Source organism: Dermochelys coriacea, chromosome 25 (assembly GCF_009764565.3).
Source record: "Dermochelys coriacea isolate rDerCor1 chromosome 25, rDerCor1.pri.v4, whole genome shotgun sequence".
Classification (NCBI taxonomy): domain Eukaryota; kingdom Metazoa; phylum Chordata; order Testudines; family Dermochelyidae; genus Dermochelys; species Dermochelys coriacea.
The window spans coordinates 10875413-10895844 of record NC_050092.1 but is presented as its reverse complement, the minus strand read 5'-3'; the positions used below and the strand labels follow the sequence as shown (position 1 = coordinate 10895844).

Here is a 20432-nt window from a genome sequence, read left to right as displayed (position 1 = left end):
GCAACCTATTCAAAATATGAACTCCTCCATGTAACAGATAGACTGAAAGCCAGGATAAATTTGGTCACAGCAGAAACTAGACACTATGCCATTTTCATACTTTTTAATAATAAAGTTTTAAATACTGTAGCACAAGTAGTATCCTCTCCCCTATAGATGTTAAACCGATCTCTTCTCCACCTGTCTGCTGCTCACTGGAACCACACAGAACTTTAACAGACTTGCCCACAGTTATGGCATTACTAGTGTTTGGTTCTGTTCTCTGAATACAAAAGACATTACGCTTTAATAGCTTCCCTGTAGTGCTTTTAGATTTTATGTAGCAAAAATGGCCCTGTGCTTAAGACAATATATAAAATAGATAATGAAGTAACAAGCTACCTGTCTCACCATGGATCTTTAGTTCAGTTTAAATTCTTAGTCCTGTCCCAAACTGAATCATTTCACCAACAGTTCAACTTTTCATTTGCCACATCTGATGAATCCTTCCAGTTCAACTCTTTAAACAATTAAGATACTGGCAATGAACTAAGATGAGGCGTTCTAGTTTATCCTGAACATTCCAGTTTAGCATTCTCAGGAACGAAGTTTCCTCCTTGAGCAGCAGCCTATTACCATACTCCATTGATAAGGAAGTTCCTCCTGTCAGCACTTTGAGTCTCAGGGTTAGGGCTGCACTTTCAAAACCAGACACTAGCAGGCTAAAGGTCATATTTACTGTACTCCCAAGAGATAAGAATCAATGGGTAAAATGCTTTTTACTTTAGCAGTACAAAGATTATTGCAACATCCAACTGAACAGGAGAGCCACAAAAACATGAAGTTGAGCGTTCTCAATCCAATGAGCTGCCAGTTTCTCTTTCAAGATGTATTACTCATTATATGGATACAACACAAGTTTTTCTGAACATCAGCATTTGTGTTTTCTGTTTTTAAACATCTGACAATTACAACAGTCTTTCTGCCCTCCAACAGCAGAGTAAAAATAAGGCCTTGACTTGAGTATTAAATACATATGAAAATTAAATAAGCCTTCTGGTTAAAAAACAATTGAGATGTAGTATAAGAAACAGACCTTTTAAAATTGAAGAGTTAACTTAGATAAGTTTACAACTAACACTAAACTAGGTCAAATACTGAGCAAGTGCAAAAAGAGAAAAAGCAAGAAGTGCCTACCTTTGTACCAACTGTTATATCTTGGACAATGCTGTAGAAAAAAGAAAGAGGATTAAGTTATAGGTTTGCCACAAATATCCAGCAGTAAGAAAAAAGCTAGTCAAAATGCACCCATCTTCACAAGTGAGCCAAAGACAGTTCATACAAGACCCAACACCCCAAAGTGTTAGTTCTAACAGTGGAACTTTCCCCTTTTTGCCAGTGAACCACAGAAAGGAGTATGCAGGTACCAAAGCCAATATTCTTCACAGGAACGGAAGACAAACAGCGTACGACCAAGAGCCAAGTTACAGCAAGAGTGAAGTGTCAAAATTAATCTCCTACAGTCACTAGTATTCACCTGTATAGTCCATACAATCCATATCTAGAGCATTCTTAAAACAAAACTTTATACTTAGACTATCAAGCTGGCACAAATATTCAGCAGAATAATTCAAGGGAACTGACCCTCAGGGAGCTACCTCTACAAAGATGGGTTTAGTAATGCTTCCAGAATTCACCCAAGAATGGTGTAATACTAATGGTGCAAGCAACTGTGGAACTGCTTGCATATAGACTAGACAGGCTTTTATACCACTGCCTCATCTAAACCTGAATAAAATAGCCTATGCATGGTTTACAGTAGCACTTCCACCACAGTGCAGCTCCACTGGTGACAGCAATTAGACTAATAGCAGGACGATAGTTAAAAGTGCTTAGTAAAAACAAAACCTTGGTGACCCCCCACATACATCCAAAACAGGATACATTTCCTACAATAACTTCCACCCAGCAAACAAAAACCAACAAAGGTGATTTCTCAGGGTTATATGGATATCAAGAATATTGAGTGTGATTATATTTGAGAGTATGTCTACACAGCCCACATTACAGCATGGCAGCACGACTGAAGTTTTAGCACTGAAAGTGGCAGCGTAGACAGCTTAAATTTTGTAAGGAACATTAAACTTCATGCACCAGGGCATACGTCAATCTGTTGGGGTACGTCTACACAGGAATAAAAGACTCCTGGCACGGCCTCAGCTAGCCCAGGTCACCTGACTCAGGCTGGTGGGGCTAAAAACCACTATGTAAATGTTTTGACTCAGGCTGGGTCCCAAAGCTTGGACTCCAGACCCAGCCCAAACAGCTACACAGCAATTTTTCAGCCCCAGAGCCAGAGCCCTGAAAGCCCAAGTCAGCTGGCCCTGGCTAGCCACAGGGTTTGCCTGTGTAGACTAATGTTAGAGACCTGGATGACACCTAGTGGTGGGTACACATTATTCCACATCTGCCTACTGCAGGGTTTTTACACCTTCCTACAAAGCATATGGTACTGGCCACTATCAGAGACAGGATATTGGACTAGACGGACCACTGATCAGATCTTGTATAGCAACTCCTAAGATTGAGAGTCACTAGTCTGCCAAACAGATAATGCAGTTCAAGGTAATGAGATACTCGTATTACCAACATTACACCTTTTTTGTAAAATGACTCAAGATGGAGGGAGAGTTCTTTCAGTATGTTTGAGGTTCTCTAGCACAGGGATTTTCAAACTTCATTGCATTGCGACCCCCTTCTGACAACAAAAATTAGTACACGACCCCCGGAAGGGGGACCAAAGCCCAAGCCCTGCATTGCAGGGCCTGTAACTGAGACCTGCCACACAGGGCTGAAACCCTGGGGCTTTGGCCCCAGGCCCCAGCAAATCTAACACCAGCCTTGGCGACCCCATTAAAATGGGGTAGCGATGCACTTTGGGATCCCGACAGTTTGAGAACCGCTGCTCTAGAGTAACTAAGGTACTGAGCTGTAGGAAGTCCAAAATATGGTAAAGTAGTGATGTAAAGTTGGATGGCACATGCCCATTCACTCTGTAGCCCCATGGTTCCCAAACTAGGATTGCTGCTTGTTCAGGGAAAGCCCCTGGTGGGCCGGGCTGGTTTGTTTAGCTGCTGTGTCCGCAGGTTCAGCCAATTGCAGCTCCCAGTGGCCACAGTTCGCCATGCTTGGCCACTGGGAGCTGCAGGAAGCAGCCCAAGCAGAGGAACATACTGGCCACCACTTCTTGTGGCCCCCATTGGCCTGGAGCAGTAAACCACGGCCACTGGGAGCTGCAATCGGCCGAATCTGCATACACAGCAGGTAAACAAACTGGCCCAGCCCTCCAGAGGCTTTCCCTGAACAAGCAGCACCCCTAGTTTGGAAACCACTGCTGCAGCCCTTCAGGGTACACAACATGCCACGAACCTTGAATTCTTATGTCAGCCTTCCCCAGTACTGGGTACATTGTACAAATACTTGGAATGATAGAGGATCCTACAGGTACAAGCCAATAGGTCTGCAATAACCTACTACTGAATCACAGAACACAGCTAAAAGTTGGGTTCTACTAAGTCCTGCACAGCAATATGAAAAAAGTAACCATAATTGCATTAAGAAACATTTTACCACTCAAAAGGATTTAATTCTACCACAACCTACATTTGCTACATTTTCCCTTGCATGTTAATAATTTGTCAGGTAATTAACAGTGTTCACACTTATTACAAAATCATTCAGGTGTCACCAATTTAAACAATCCCCAGTACTAGCATAAGCCAGCTCAACTTCTCATACTTCTTCCTCAGAAGCAGCCTGCCATGTCATCATAACCCAGCAATTTAAAGCTGGAGTCACAATCTACTCCAATGGCTGATGCCAGGAAACTACACTATGGTTTCTCTAGCTCAGACTGCTATTAAAAAAAAGCTCTGTATGAGACTGCAGGATTTTACAATCCCACTGGTGTTCAGAGTCACCAATGAAGACAGACAGGTTTTGTTTTATCTTGAGGGGGAGAGCTTTAGTGGTGTAATTAAACCCATCTGTACATCCGTGGAAAATCCAACTGAATGCTGCTGCACATAACCACTCCAAAGTTATTTAACATACTGGTATTTCTTCAGATTAAAAAAATACCATTTCTGCCATTCATTTAGAGTGCTTCTTGCACACCTGAATCAAAGAAAAAACACCCAGAGAGGCAGAAAAATAGTGAGGAACATCTAAAGTTTCCAAACCTCTCAAAGTTATCCTTGAGCAATTGCTTTTGCTTCCTGTTCCTCTTGAGGGCCTCACACACAGGAAATGTTTTACATAAAGTAGCCTTTACAGGGAATGGTATTTAAAATTATCCAGCAAGAGCAGCTTTTTTATTTGCCAGAAACTGTTCCGTTCTGGAATATTTTTGTAAATCTGATAACTAAGGTCACATGAATAGCACACAACGTAACAGCTTTTAGACTTTTTTTTTAAATAAAAGTAGTCAATTTTCAGTTTGAATACACTCTTAAACAGCCATTTCTCAAGCAATTTTCACTGGTCCTGGCAACCAAGCCTAAGTTACCAAGTTTTCTCCTAATTTTTAACAGTACAGGCCACCAATTCCAGCAAAATTTAATTTCACATAGAAAGATTAACACTTCCTTTGGAATGATGGACAGAAAACTGAAAGTAGTGATCTGGGATGACATTCTTTTGGGCCATTTTCTAATATGCAATCTTTGCCATATCAAGCTCCCTTGCATATTTAACAAGACAATTTATACCAAAAAATTTAAGAAAAAGAATGCAACTAAGCAGGATTGTAAGCATGAGAAAAACTGATGAAAGGTCATGGACAGTTAGCTATGCAGAAGTGGAACAATTTCCAGGAGAAAAACTCCCCACATCTCATCACAAGCCCAGCAAACAGCAGCTAGGCTCAGAAAGGAAAGTGAACCATGTCCTGGGATCTTTAACCAACGTGGAATAATTAAAATGTTAGGCTTCAGCTCATATTGCCATTTCCACTGCATAGGATGAAAAGCTACAACTGTCTGCATAAATATTCTAATTTACATAACCAAAGCAGCTTTGCTATAATGTACCCTGATTAGCAGAAAGAAGACTCAATGTATTTTACACCGAATGCATCCGATGAAGTGAGCTGTAGCTCACGAAAGCTTATGCTCAAATAAATTTGTTAGTCTCTAAGGTGCCACAAGTACTCCTTTTCTTTTTTGCGAATACAGACTAACACAGCTGCTACTCTGAAACCCACAAAAACAATAGCATTTTTCAAATTAGTTACAGCTGTAAATTATTAAAGTTATAGAAAAAGTTTTATCTCAACTCAACATGTTGAGCAGTTATCTGTTAAAAGTGTAACAAGCTGAACTGAAGTTCCTGAGCAAACTAAGGTAGTCTTCATATAAGGAACTAGACTGTGATGCCTTTCAGATACAGAGTTGTGAATGAAACTTTTTATGAAGCCAGTCATTAATTTATGCTCTCTAATTTAAGGTTTTGGGATACTTAAATACTGTCTCTTTGGAAGTGCCAAATATTTTGGGTTGACTGACAACGTTCTTCTCTTTAAAAAGTCAGCACACTGCTGTAATGACAGGTTTCAGAGTAGCAGCCGTGTTAGTCTGTATTCGCAAAAAGAAAAGGAGGACTTGTGGCACCTTAGAGACTAAAATTTATTAGAGCATAAGCTTTCGTGAGCTACAGCTCACTTCATCGGATGTGAGCTGTAGCTCACGAAAGCTTATGCTCTAATAAATTTGTTAGTCTCTAAGGTGCCACAAGTACTCCTTTTCTTTTCACACTGCTGTAGTTACTCTTCCAGACAAGGTAAATAAGAAGGTCTCATTTCTGTTAAGTCATGTCTTCAATAAGAACCACATTTTGAAGTGCCTCTAAAATAGATTTCAGAGTAGCAGCCGTGTTAGTCTGTATTCACAAAAAGAAAAGGAGTACTTGTGGCACCTTAGAGACCAACAAATTTGAGCATAAGCTTTTGTAAGCTACAGCTTATGCTCAAATAAATTTGTTAGTCTCTAAGGTTCCACAAGTCCTCCTTTTCTTTTTTCTAAAATAGATGGGAGTGTTCACTAGAGAGAAGCAACATTACTTGGCATTCAAAAGTTTTGCTGAATCCAGCAAAACTAGAGGAGCCACATCATTAACAAGGCAAGTTTTATCTGGGAAAAGGTCGATAGTTAAACAACAGAAGGGCAAGGAAACACTACCACAAGGCTTGTTGTGTTGTTACAGCTTAATCTGAGATGCCCAGGTAACAGGGCAAGGGGGAACCACACTTCCCCGAAATGCCCTAACTATGCCCGAAAACATGCAAGCTCCTCAAAGCCTAGCGTGAGCGTGTATACGCCAAATTACACTTCAAAACGCGTCTGTGAAAGGCCAGGACAATGGCAGTACGTGTAACCCATTACTGAGGCAGCTCTGGGTGCGCCAAAAGCCACAATCTTGCCGCCTGCGAGAGTCCCCGCCCGGTACAATCTTGAGCGATTGCTACTCCTACAGTGAGTGGGTGCATGTTGCAGCGCTTCCCAGGCACCTCCCCAAGCAGACGCTACGGCCCACACCCAGGCAATTTACAGGAAACATGGCAAACCTCCTCCCACTCCGCGACCGCACGGGGGAGTCTGGATTCTTTTGGGGAAGGGGGGGGAGAAGAGAAGAGCCACCCCCCCTTCCCTAGGGGCACGGAAAGGGGGTTCCACAAGGGGTGAACGCGCGTGCCCGCGCCCCAGGTGCACGGACCAGGGCAGGGCCCAGCCACGCGCAGACGAGGAAGCCAGTATCGTGCGCCTGTGTGTTCGGACACACGGTGGGGTGGGGGGGGGGGGAGATCACGCCCGGGCAGCTGAGCACGAGGCGGCTGGAGACACCGGGGGGGGGGGGGAGGAGGAGGGAAGAGCGGGAGCAGCAGCGAAGTTCCGAGCGCGCGCAGCTCCGAACGCCGGAGTGGCCGCACGAGGCACCGCGCGCTCCCCCCGGCCTCGCCTCACTTTCGGAGCGGAGGCGGCGGGGGGGGGGGAGAGAGAGACCGCCCCACCCCGTTACTGCGGCCCCACACGGCGACACAGGGGCCCGGGGCGGAAGTAGGAGGCGGCGGAGGGGGATCCAGCCGGGCAAACCCCCAGGCCACAACGGACCCCTCTCAGGTAACCCTCCCCCCCCACACGCTCGCCGCCGCCGCCCCCGCAGGTAACGCCCGAGCCCCCTTAGGAGGTCCCGAGTTCCCCCACGGCCCAGTGAGGGCTCAAACAACTCCCCTCCTGTCTCCGCCCGTAGCGGGGCCCGGCCCAGCGGGGACTCACCCGTCCATTGCACACAGAGGAGACCCGCAGGGAACGGAGTGGAGGCGCCGGAATAGCAGGAACGAACCCAACGGCTCCGTGTTATAGACTCACAAAATGGCGGCGCCGTCCGGCCCGCCTCACCCGCGCCAACACGCCATTGGCTGCCGCCGTTGTCGGCCTGACGACACAGGCGGGGATCACTCGCCTCCGGGGGCGGGGCTTGGGGCGGCTGCCGCGAAGTCTATTGGCTGCAAGGGAGGCAGGGGGCGGGATGAAGAGTGGGTGCGCGGCGGGATTGGATGTACGGCCGGCACTGTGAAGGGAAGCCATTTTGAGAGCGGGTAGGAAGCTCAATGGCCACACTGAGTAGCCATCTTTAATAGGGGCAAAGAACGGAATAATCACACTGGGTAGCCATCTTGAATATGGGCAAGATCTCCAACGCGCCTGTTGGGTTGTCATATTAAATATGGGTGCGCATGCAGTGGGTAGCCATCTTAAATATGGGGAACCAGTCCAAAGACCGCGCTAAGCAGCCATAGTGAATGTGGGCAAGGAGGCCCCAAAAGGCCTCACTCCCTGGACAACCATCCTGAGTGTGAACAGGAAGCTAAAAGGTGCATGTGCTTGTTATAAAAGTACGTTGTAACTACTTAAATATTTAGCACATTTTGTCATTTGGGGATTTTTTTTTTTAATGCAGTTAATTAACATTTACGAATACATGAAATTGTTTTGCTTTTTAAAAATTATATAATAAAATCAACCTTATTTTAACTGGAGTTGGTGGTTTGGGGAGAAAATTATTCTGTGTGTCTGTGAGAGCACAATAATATTTAATAGAATCATAGAATATCAGAGTTGGAAGGGACCTCATGAGGTCATCTAGTCCAACCCCCTGCTCAGAGCAGGGCCAATCCCCAATTTTTGGCCTAGATCCCTAAATGGCCCCCTCAAGGTTTGAACTCACAACCCTGGGTTTAGTAGGCCAATGCTCAAACCACTGAGCTATCCTTCCATAATATTTAATGAAAGAGATAAAGAACTCTATCTGCTCTGTCCAGACATTAGGATTCTCTTCATAAGAGTCAGGATTGCACCAGCTTTCTTGACCAAAATTTCCCCTATTGTTACCCCCACCCACCTATCCATCATGGGTTGCATGGATTAGTTCAGTGGTTCTCAGACTGTGAGTCAGGATCCCAAAGTGGGTTGCAATCCTGTTTTAATGGGGTCACCCAGGCTGGTGTTAGACTTGCTGGGACCTGGGGCTAAAGCTGAATCCCAAACCTCACCGTGCAGGGTTGAAGGCCAAGGGCTTCAGTCCTGGGTGGTGGGGCTCAGATTACAGGTCCCGCATCTGGGGCTGAAGCCGTTGGGCTTCGCCTTTGGTGCCCCCGCTTGGAATGGTAGGAATCAGGCTCTGGCTTAGGCCCCCCTGCCTGGGGCAGCGGGGCTCGGATGGGCTAAGGCTCAGTTCCCCTCCTGGGGTTGTTTAGTAATTTTTTTTTTTTTTGTCAGAAGGGGGTCGTGGTGCAATGAAGTTTGTGAACCCTTGAATTAGTTGATGCTTTCCACTCCAGAGGTAGCTGTCTTTCAGTCATCCTGTGTGTATTTAGGCCCCACTCCTTCATAGAGATTCATGCAGATAGCTGCTGTTCCCAAATGGAGTCCCACTGTAAGATTTCTAGGACAGGCATTGTATTTTTACTTTGCCCCTATGCAGCTCAAAGGGGACTCTAATCAGGTCCTCTAGTGCTTACTGTAATTCAAATAATAATAACTCCTCTTCCCCCCTACTAACCTGTTTATGGTGCACCATAGTTATTTGGTTTCCTTTCTCTAGCTTGTTTTGCTGTACAGCAGTATGCTTCCTTAGACACAATGATAATTTTCTGCTTAAATGTGGATAAGGTCTGTTCATCTGGAATTCTAGCAGCAATTCACTTTCATTGTTCTTATTTGTAATAATCCCATCTCTTAACCACTGCCACATCCTTCAGTAAAGGCTCAGAGCTCACTGAAAACCCCTTTTGCAGCACTGAATGAAATGCTTCATCCACCCTGGGATCAGAGCTGCACTGGTTACAACTGTGTTTGAAAGGTTGTTGTAACTTACATGTTTCTGATCACCGGGTAGACAGGACCTTTAGTATGACATGTTTCCTTCTCTTCCTGGGCCCACCATAGAAATTTTTCTTTAAAACTGACCACCTTTGCACTTCCATCAGCATAGCTCCACTGGTAATAGCAAATTGGAAGCACCTCGGTAAAAGAGTGCCAGTGACACAGTGGTAGAAACACCTAAACTCTGTCTACATTAGCCATCCCGTCATTGTTACCAATGGTGGATCTGTAATGACAGAAGATATATAGATATAGATATATAAAAATAATAGTCTAGCATAGACTTGGAGGCAAATCGTTCAGGCTGCTGATTCCATGTAGCTTCAGGCAACTTGATCAGGTATACCATAAGTGCATTTCTTAGGCTAAGGCTTTACTGCTGCCAGATTGAAAGAAAGGTAAAAAAAAGTTGTGAAAGTGTTGGAACATACCATCACTTTTCCTCACACATGGATCACCGTGTTGATTGCTGCTCTTGAGGTGGGGAAAAGGTAATTTCTTACCTGTTCATACTTATTTGTATAAAATAGTGCCTAATGGCCTCAACCAAAATCAAAGTCCTGTTATGCTAGGTGCTAAAAATAAGAAGCACGGACTGTGCTCCAGAGAGTTTACAATCTAACATGACAAAGGCCTGATCTACATTTAAAATGTAGGTCAATCTAGGTTACTTCACTCAGAGCTGTATTTTCCACCGAATGCATCCGATGAAGTGAGCTGTAGCTCACGAAAGCTTATGCTCAAATAAATTTGTTAGTCTCTAAGGTGCCACAAGTACTCCTTTTCTTTTTTTCAGAGCTGTGAAAAATTTCACACCCTATGCAATGTAGTTAGGTCAACCTAACCCCCACTGTAGATACAGCTACCTACGTTGATGGAAGTATTCTTCCAGCTTCCACCTCTCTAGGGTGGTGGATTTATTACAGTGACAGAAAAACCCCTTCTATCTCTGTAGTGTCTAGACTCCAACACTGCAGCTGTGCCACTGTAGTGCTTGTAGCGTAGACATATCCAAAGGATGGGGGGAAAGAAAGTATTATCATCTCCATTTCACAATATGGAAAGATGTGGAAGCAACAAATTAGCAAGTGAAATTTAATTAGCACTAAATCCACTGATTAATTATAAAAAATAAACCCAATTTACTGACAACTATTAAAATTAACAAATCAATTTATAGTATATGCAGATATCCCACTTATTTTGAATAAAAATAGGCACTCAACATCAAGGAACTATTGCTTGTGCAAGCCATCTTTCGTATGGTCATGATGTGGTTTATAAAAGACAGAAAGAATGAATGAAATGTAACTGAAACTTATTATTTAATGTCATGCACGCCTCTTCAGATTTCCCATAAATATATCAGATAAACAGATTTTCAGATTGAGCAATATTTTACCAGATTTCTTCCTACAGCGCTTGATTGTGGACAACATAAAAGGAAGTCTGATTTTGAAGTGTTCTAGATTACTCAGCTACTCATTTGTTCAGTCCTGTGTGCACTGGTAAGGGTGTTGCTCAGGTAATAAAGTTACTCAGTTAATTTTTAAAAATTCTTTTTTTATCATGTATTTTTCTTTTGACAGAGAAAATTAGTGCATTTAGTAAATATACCATCTGGTAATATACAATTTTTCTTTGGAGCCAACATGATGCATTTAAAAAAAAATCCATTCCCTTGGAAACAATGGAAAAAGGACTTGCCTCACCTTCCTTCCACCAAAAACAAAAAACAGCCACCCAACTGAAAATGGGCTAAATTCCAGCATGATTCAGCCTCTTTTGTGCAAGCCAGCAGGGAGCCCTGCCTGATTTACAGAGCCTCTCCCTGACCCCCAGCCCTGTGGTTGTTCATGTCTCAGTTGAAGGTTCTTTGGGAGACACATCCAGGTTTTTTTTCCCCTTTTAAAACCTTTACTGTATGTGTTATCTTCTGTTGAGTTTAACACATTCTGCACAGGTTTCAGAGTAGCAGCCACGTTAGTCTGTATCCGCAAAAAGAAAAGGAGGACTTGTGGCACCTTAGAGACCAACAAACTTATTTGAGCATAAGCTTTCGTGAGCTATAGCTCACTTCATCGGAGAAACTTTCCCTGCCTCTCTCTGTGTGTATTTTTTAAAACAGTTTTCAAGCTGAAAATGCTTTGTGCAGGTAATTTTTCCATGCAGTTATTTTCTGTGAAAACCAGCAGCCCTCATGACCTTGCTTTCCTGACAGCGGCTCTGCTTTTCAAGATAAATGAAAACAAACAATTCTCTCTCCAAGAAGGTTGTCTGTGTTCAGATATACTGTACACAATGATAATAATATGCTAAATAATTTTTTTATTGAAAAAACAGTCACTTTCTATTTTTCCTTGTTTATAATAGTTTCTTGGGTCCTGATCCTGCAAACATGTATTTGTATAACTTTACTGCTGTGACTAGTCTCATTGAAATCAATGGAACTAGTCACAGTAGTAAATGGAGGTAGGAGAGTGTGCACTAGTGCGGATACATGTTTGCAAGCGTTTGAAGGAATGAGGCCTTCGACTTTTTTTAAAATCATCCCCAAGGCACTTCTGTCCTTCTGCCAAATGGCAAAACGTAGTCCCCTTATTTTTTAAAAGTGACCTGCAATTAACATGGTGTTTTGTTTTAAACAAAATTTGCAACTTTTGCAGCAACTTAAGATGCCAGAACATTCTCTTGTGCATTGTTCATGATGTCACACGCAGCTCTGGAAATCCTTAGGCTAGATAGACCTAGTGGAGAGAGCAGTCCCTGTTGTATAAGTATCTTTGTATTGCTGTCAGTCCTGCTAAAATTCCCCTTGTGTTAGATTTTTTTTTTTAACATATTTCTCAGATACGGATTCAGAAGCAACCTAGGTAGTTAGAAACTGGAGGATTTTCCCCATTGGTTCAAACAGTTTGGGGATACAGAAGCATTAAAAATGAAAATAAATTCAATTAGTGGGCTTGCATTCTGTAACTGTATCTTACAAGTAGCAACAATGTATTACTAAATAAATTGGGTTTGGAATTGAGATCTTTAAATTGATATTAAGTTTCAATGAGGAGTGAATTTTTTATAACCAGGTTAAGAACTCCCTAAAATAGACTTTTATAATGGAATTGCTTTGTTGGCACAGCCAAATGCTGGTACTTCCTGCTACTTGTCTTTCCCCTTAGGGATCAGTTAATAATAGCATTGCTAAAGCCCAATTTAACTTGCAATATTATAGAAATTGTGGATTCCGCAATATTAGGCTTCCACTGCAGTTTTGACAGCAGGAGCCCCTGTCGGCTGACAGTGGGAGCCCTGTCCACCCGGAGTCTGAAAGCAGGAGCCCCTGTTATCAACCCCAAGCCCCCACTCTTAGCCCCAGGTGGCTGACAGCAGAAGTCCCCACTCAGCCCTGGCCGCCCAATCTGAGCCCTGGGCAGCCAACAGCGGGATCCCTGGCTCTCAGCCCCAAGCGGCCGACAGTAGTAAATCATAGAAAAGTAATAATAGACTTTATTACCCCCAAATAATAAGGTCCATTATTACTTTTCTCCAATTTTCCAAGGTTTGTCCACAACTCAGCTGTAATTTTTTGACAATCATCTCACAATTCAAATTGGGCATTAAGTATTGTACTACCCAAGCACTAGTCTTGAAATGTCTGTCAGTTGTTCCATTATAAATTTTGGGTTTTGGATTTTAATGTGATAACTGTGTCAAGTCAAACCTAGATATAATTTGTATGCATAAAACTAAACGAATGAAAATTCCATGTTTAACTACAGAATCTAATGATTATTTCTCTTTCCCTCTTTTTAATCTATTATGAAAAAGTGCTATCTGTCTAAGCCAGTAGTTTTTAACCTGTAGTCTGCAGACCCCTAGGGGTCTGCAGACCACATCTAAGATGGCTATGAAAGGCTGTCATTACCACAGAACAGTGGTTTTCAACCTGTGGTGTTCGCAGACTTTGTCTATGATTTTCAAAGGGGTCCGTACATTGATACAAAATATTTTAGGGGTCCGCAAATGAAAAAAGGTTGAAAACCACTGGTCTATGCTATTCTAGTCTTTATCAGTTCATGTTGTTTCAGCTCTTTCCTATCTTCATTGCTCCTCTTGGATGCATTTGGGTGACTCATTTCCTTTGCAGAATGAACCAGCCATTTCCTGGTTATTGAATTCAGGAACTTCTTCTACCACTCAGCTCTAAGTTTCTGAGTGGGTTGATCTATTGTTTGGTCAGACCCCCTCCAAGTTAGGTTGGAACTGTGAATGTTGATTTCAATGTTATGAAAGGGTAATATTGCCAGACTGTCACAATGTTGCTTTGGGATCATTAGTATGCCCTCTACAGTCTGGGTTTCATTATCCTTTTTTGTGTGTTGAAATTAAAATAAATCCATAGATCCAAATTTAATGGTACTATTCTTTAGTGCACTAGAACCAAAACCTTTTCTTAATTTCATCCAATAATTTTCAATGCATGCAAATAGGATATTTAAAAAGATATGATATGCCAAATTCATCCACAGGATAATTGCATTGAAGAAAATGAAATTACAGGAGGTATCTGGCCCAATGACTTTTTGATTATTTTAATAAATGGCAGCAAGGTTATGTGCACAAGAATTAATTTTGTTATTGACGAGTCCAGATCATAGAGATATTGGTTTTCGTATTAGATATGGACCAGTATAACTCTTCTGTTTGACATTGTTCTTTTTTTTTTATTTTCATAATTTTAACTCATCTCCATCCCCACACCCTTAATTTCCTGCAAAACTATTTCCCAGCTTTTCATCTTAGTGGAACCCTGTAACTATGTTGTGGAAAGCTACCTTGGCCAAAAAAATGTCTTATTCTAGAGGCTGGCCTTGCTATGGTAACCCAATATACAGTAGTGTTCTCCCCAGCCTGCAGCGTCTCAACTCTTTCAAAAAATGCCTTGTTGCTACAAAGCAATTTGCTCCTATTAAAGTCTTCTCCCATGATTTTGTTTGAATAGTCCTGTTTACTTGCCTGTCATATATCTGTTATGTGCTGAAGGAAATTAAACAATAGAATTGTTGGGTTAGAGATACTGCCCCTTTTGAGTTTGCATATAGCACATGCTGTGTGGATTATCACTGAATAATTCATACCCTTAATGATTGATTCTTGCACAAGAGCTGGATACCTCCTCTGTGACTTTCCATTAACTCAGGTTTCAGAGTAGCAGCCGTGTTAGTCTGTATTCACAAAAAGAAAAGGAGTACTTGTGCCACCTTAGAGACTAACAAATTTATTTGAGCATAAGCTTTCATGAGCTGTAGCTCACGAAAGCTTATGCTCAAATAAATTTGTTAGTCTCTAAGGTGCCACAAGTACTCCTTTTCTTTTTTCCATTAACTGTAATAGAATATATTGTACAAGTACCCACAGCAGCCCTTGTCTTCTGTTCATTAGCACTCAAAATGTGGTATCTATCAAACATACTTCAGCTACTTAGAGCAGGTGTGTGTGCGCAAAACCGCTCCTTTACTATTTAGTAATATTTGTACTTAGCCATGAATGGGAGCACATTCTGCTCCAATGCCAGACCTAACCAAAGTCAGGCCAGATAGAAGGAACTATAATATTTTTATATTATATACACTATATTCTAGTTCCTGGTCTTTCTTCAGGAAGGAAGGTGGGTGGGTATTTCATCACGTCCTTTTCAATGGTATAACTATGAAAGGTGCGCTAGCAAAGTTAGTAGAAAATCATGAACATAAAAAAAACCTGTGGCTTCTGTGATTTTTAAATTGTGGAAATGCCTTTCAGCAGAATTAAATATTTTGTCTAAAAAAAAAAAAAAGAAATTTTAGTTTCTGCCTTTTTCCCTTCCAGAGTAACAGGTCCTAACTTGGCCAATATAAACACAACAGTGTGTTGCTTCCCAGCCTTGCAGGAAATTCTCTGATCAAATAGCAACAGCATGAACTCATCCATTCCTTGCCTTGTTCAGTGCAATTGGACTACTCTTAGTAGTAGTTACTAAAATGCATCCGATGAAGTGAGCTGTAGCTCACGAAAGCTTATGCTCTAATAAATTTGTTAGTCTCTAAGGTGCCACAAGTACTCCTTTTCTTTATCCCAGTAGAAAGTGTTTGCAGGATTGGGCCCTAACTCCCTAGGAATCCACTATCCCTTGCACATGATTTAGACAACGCATCTGAAGTCCATTTGTCCACGAAGCTCGAGATATGAAGTTGTGCTGAAGCTAGGTTTCCGATCCCACAACCAGTACAACCACCGTTAGGTTGATTTGCATTAAGTTTCTTAATTGTTTACCCTTTAGTCCCCTGAAAGACTTTTGTTCTTGGAATAGACTCCACAGCATAATTTAAAAATGTCAAAAATGCTTGAGAAACCGTTCTAAGTTGTTAAAAATGAATGTGAATGTCTTCCCTGCAATCCCTGTGTCTTTCCCTTACCCTGGCCTCAGCTTTACAAAGTGGTTTGTTTCCAACCCTGCAGCATAGTTTGCATTCCACAGTCAAGAATGAACATTTATTTATACAAACATCCATCCTTGCAAGCACATCTCAGTGTACTATCCTAAGGCAGAGCAATAAACATCATTTTTCTTTCTGTTCTCCTTTGCATAGCTGCATTGCTAAACATTTTATCAGGAGGCAATTCTTCAATTAAAGATTAGCACAGTTCAGTCACTTCCCCATGGCTGCAAATCTGTTAAAAATGAAAGAGCATTCTGCTCCATTTCTCTACACCCATTATAGTTTTAGTACCCTCTAATGATGGTGCCAGTTTCCTTTATTTCAAAAAAAAAAGAAAAGAAAAAAATCTTGGTGCAGGTTAGGATCCCAGTGTCTCTGTGTATCTTGCAGAAACTCAAGCCCCAGAACCCTAGGCTTGTTTGTTCTCAGTTATTCTGAGAACCCAGTTTTCCCCAAACCTCTTAGCAGGCCATGGAAGTGTATTAATTATTTCAACACTTGAATGCACAAGCTGACAGTGTGAAAGTGATCAGAGTGGTAGATGAAACAGCATCTGGCCACCACTGAGAAGGATAACACAACTCAGAGTTAAAGCTCAGACATTGTCTCTTTAGGTTCTCTATCTCTCACCTGTCAGATGGCAGTATCATTCACCGAAATGCTAGCTCATCACCTGTGTGCTTGTGGCAGCAGGTCAGCACCCATTGCATCTGTTTAATTGGGGATTACACAGATGCTAGATGACTACAACAGGCTAATTTCAAGATCTGAATGCAGCATATGTAAATGAAACTGGGGCCCTGTGCAGAGAATTTCTTTATTTTGTGCCTTTATAGACAACTATATCTGCAAGCTACTCACTATCTTGTCTAAAGATGTCAAAATTTGCCCTGAGCATGAGCCAAATTCTGCTCTTAGTTGAACTAATTAAGAGCAGAACTTGGTTCCATGTCTTTTAAATTTAAATCCTCCAATGAATTTGATCAATCATGGCTTGATTGGGAACTTTCTTATCAGCATTTCTGAAGCAGCCTTTGAAAACATTATGTATTTAGGATTTTTTTAAAATGATGTCTCAAATATGTAGGCGGAATATTGTTAAAACACAAGAGGTAAGTGAAATTTATTTTTAAAAATACATGCTTGATACTGTTTTTTCAGAAGGAGAGTACTGAAACCTTTCTTAATGTTTCACAACCAGAGACTGATGAACTGTTCTAATGAATGAACTCTGAGGATAAGTTTTCTCTGACTATATTCACTGAATCATTATTGGTCTTTTTATGGCTGTGATTTATTAGATTTTCAATAACTACACTGTTGCAAGGCTTGCAAATGCACATTCCATTGCTGTGGTATTAGGGCTAAATCCTGTCCTTCCTTATCCTAATTACATTTTTATCATAACTCACCCATAACACGCAAGGCTGTGTACTGTGGTCTGCAGGGGTGTGGTATGCAGGAAAAGGGGTAGGCTAGGTTCTGACTTAATATATCATATGCTGCCATCAGCAACAACATGTGTTCGGAGACATCCTGCCCTGGTGGGGCAGAACAACTTCATGCTGAACGTGCAGCTGGCAATTCACTACTACCCCCCCTCCACAAGATTCATTCTGGGTAGGATTTAGTTCTAAGCTTGCAAGTTATAATGCACATCCTGGAGCACACACTACATAGTTACACAGCTATGTGAAGAGTTCTCATATGGCTATTTAATATTTGCCATGAAATTATATCAACAAAATTACAATCAGACACTTCAGTTCCATCAAAGGAGGTCTCCCATTTATCTAAGGTACTTATATGCTCTCTCATCACCATAGTATCTAAGCTCCCTCATAAGTTACTGAATTATGTAATGCAACACACTGAATCATCCTTATGTTGTGTACAAAAACTACACTCCATCAAAATGAAGTTGGATCACCTTTCTCTTAGGGATAAATACTGACAGCATCTTTTGCTAGAGTAAATGGCAGGGGTGCTCTGTACCCCCCACACTGCAGCTCTCTACTGCCCTGAGTAATCCTGAGGATGACTAGGCAAGCATAGAAATGGCATGGAGTAGACCCATAAATTCCTGGATGAAGTGGGGAGCTCATGCCAGTGATCTCCCAGGCCCACCTGATGACTGGGACCCTGGTGCCCTCTCTCTTCCTTGTACAAGTCCTATGGAGGCTGCTCTAAGCCTGAGGCTGTAGTAACCCCTGTGGAGCTGCCATGGGAAATAAAAGGAAAAATTAAGTGGTCCCCCAGAGAGTTGTGGGTGGGGTGATCTATGCCAGCTCCCTTCTTTCTATTGTCCAGGCTACAAAGAGGTCTTCGCCCTGTTTGGAAGCAGTCAGTTGGCACTGTTGTGAAAGTTGTATAGCTCCTTTAAGCTTCCCTGCAGAGTCAGGGATGCTCAGTGCATGTGCTAATGAAACACAGCGTATTATTGTAATCATCTCTGTATTGACAGTAACATATATACTCAAGTCTGTCCAAAAGAGTAATAGAGTTCAGACATCAAGCCCTTGTGTATACCATGCCTGCCATGAGTCCTGCATTGTCACACAGGCTAATAAAGACATCATTTTCCCAGATCTTAAGCTCTGTTAAACATCAAGCTCCAAGTGATTTCCTACTTGCATCAAAGATGTGTTTGTTCTAGTGCCACTTAAGTTTAAAAGGCAAGAATACCAGGAATGAATTAAACCTCCTGAGTGGCAGCTGATGAGGTTCAATTGGTTTGTCAGTGCCATAATTATGCAGCTGGAGTCTTCTATTTGCTGGCCCATATGTTCGTGAAAGATGTAATGTCATGGAAAAATACAGTGGTGCTTCGTTCCCAAAGCTATGCGATTTTTCTGTTGTGCTATGAGGATTTGCTTATGTTTCAGCTGAAAAATGTTGAGAACTAATGTTCCAATTTTGGTCTGATAATTAAACTATCATTACTCTTACTTGAACTATCTAGATGGAGGTGCCTTAAGAGAAATGGCTTGTGTCATAAATAAATTAAACAATGGGTCTCATGCAAGAGATGCTGACCAAATATTCACATTAAATTATTTTCACATTTCCAGCTAGTCTCTGAAAGTGAATGCTGCTGCTTGCCTCATGCTAGGAATCATTGCTGTTATTTAGTTTATGTTGAATTTTCAACTCATCTGAAGTTAGTATAGTACATATTTCCAATTCTGCTGCCTATTAAAAGCATTTAGAGCATTAAAAGAATATTGAGGACAAAAGGACTGATCCTGCAATATGCTAAAGTCAATGGGAACTGCGGGCATTCAGACTTCAAACAGCCAAAGGAATGACAAACAACATAATATTCTTTCAAATGTTTAAGATGCTCAGATACTATGGCAATGAGTATAATGTGAACATAAAGACAGATAGCCCTCGGCCTGAAATGTCAATCATAAGGGCTTAATCCATGTTCACAAAACTAGGTAATTGCGTCACTAAATCTGGGTACGTGTATGCACAATTGTCATTTGTAAGATCAGCTTCCTAGTTTGCATACACCATTACATGCTTGTTCATATTCTACAGGCACAGCATAGATCAGTAAGATTAAACTTTGAAATCATAACTAACAATTTAAACCAAAAACCAAAATGGTATCTTTAATACAGTGTATATCTGACTTTGACTTCATATTACCCATGTATTGCAGGTTTCTCAGAAAACGATGCCCTTGCCAATGCTACAATATTTCTCCAGGAGGATGAATTAATTTAATTTTAGTTTATTTTAAATGTAGTTTAATTGAATTTCCTTTCTTTAATGACTTTAAAATCAGACCATAAGAGTTATATTTAAATAGTGCTACATTTTATAATAGCACTACATTTACTTCTGTACTTGTAAGCTGGTCAGATACTTCAGCAACAATAAAAAGTCAGTCAGCAAGATTCTCTCTAGGCATCATACATGAGGACTTAAGTTCACAAGTGGTCATAAAAGAAACAAAAAGGTTTTTACATAAACAGGGAGAGCATCCCTCTGATTACAACCCAGCCCCTCTAACAAGTAAGGCCTGTGTTTCTAAAAGCAAATAGCTTTTTGAGCAGAGTGCCCGGGTGATTTTTGAAATTGGTTGTTAGTTGTGCCATTGTTATCAGTGAGCCTGTTGGCTGAAGCAGTCCAAGTGGAGGTTTGGGTGGGTTTGTGGGCAGAAGAATGAGTGGCCAAACTGTATTTTCAGAAGGGTCTGGGACACTGAAGGGCTGGTGCAGGTGCTCAAAAGCAGTCACGACAGAGACACAACTAAGGCTTTGTCTACATTGGAAGATTGTACCTGTTTAGCTTAAATCAGAGTTTCAAAAAGTGATTTAATTAAAGTGGTGCAAATCCCTGTATGGACATTAATTTAAGTGTTTTCAAGTTTACTTAAACCTGCTCCCAATCATCTTAAGCTAAACTGAAAAAAACCAAAACCCTCCCAAAACATTAAAACCAAAATAAGAGTGCCCACACAGGAGTTTGCACTGATTTAACTCCATTAGTTTAAATTCATCTCATGATTAAACTAGTGCAACTC

At 41.6% G+C, this 20432-nt stretch overlaps 2 protein-coding genes across 5 annotated transcripts in view; one reads left to right on the top strand and one right to left on the bottom strand.

Annotated features, from left to right (window-relative positions):
* The window catches only part of PTBP1 (polypyrimidine tract binding protein 1), a 55019-nt gene extending 47552 nt beyond the window's left edge, over positions 1-7467 (bottom strand). The window contains exons 1-2 of one of the 2 annotated variants that reach the window (XM_038384106.2): positions 7311-7467; positions 1177-1207 (exon numbers count right to left, since the gene is read on the bottom strand). In XM_038384106.2, the coding sequence (XP_038240034.1) occupies positions 1177-1207; positions 7311-7318 (39 nt within the window). In that variant the 5' untranslated portion in view covers positions 7319-7467. The remainder of the gene's footprint in view (positions 1-1176; positions 1208-7310) is intronic. The other variant, XM_038384109.2, reaches the window with a different exon arrangement.
* Positions 6929-20432, top strand: part of LOC119848368 (uncharacterized protein KIAA1958 homolog) — a 32058-nt gene continuing 18554 nt past the window's right edge. The window contains exon 1 of one of the 3 annotated variants that reach the window (XM_043502848.1): positions 6929-7154. The gene's annotated coding sequence lies outside the window, so the exon portion shown is untranslated. Of the gene's footprint in view, positions 7155-7595; positions 7931-15576; positions 17008-20432 lie in introns of those variants that run through there. The other 2 variants (XM_038384105.2, XM_038384102.2) reach the window with 2 other exon arrangements.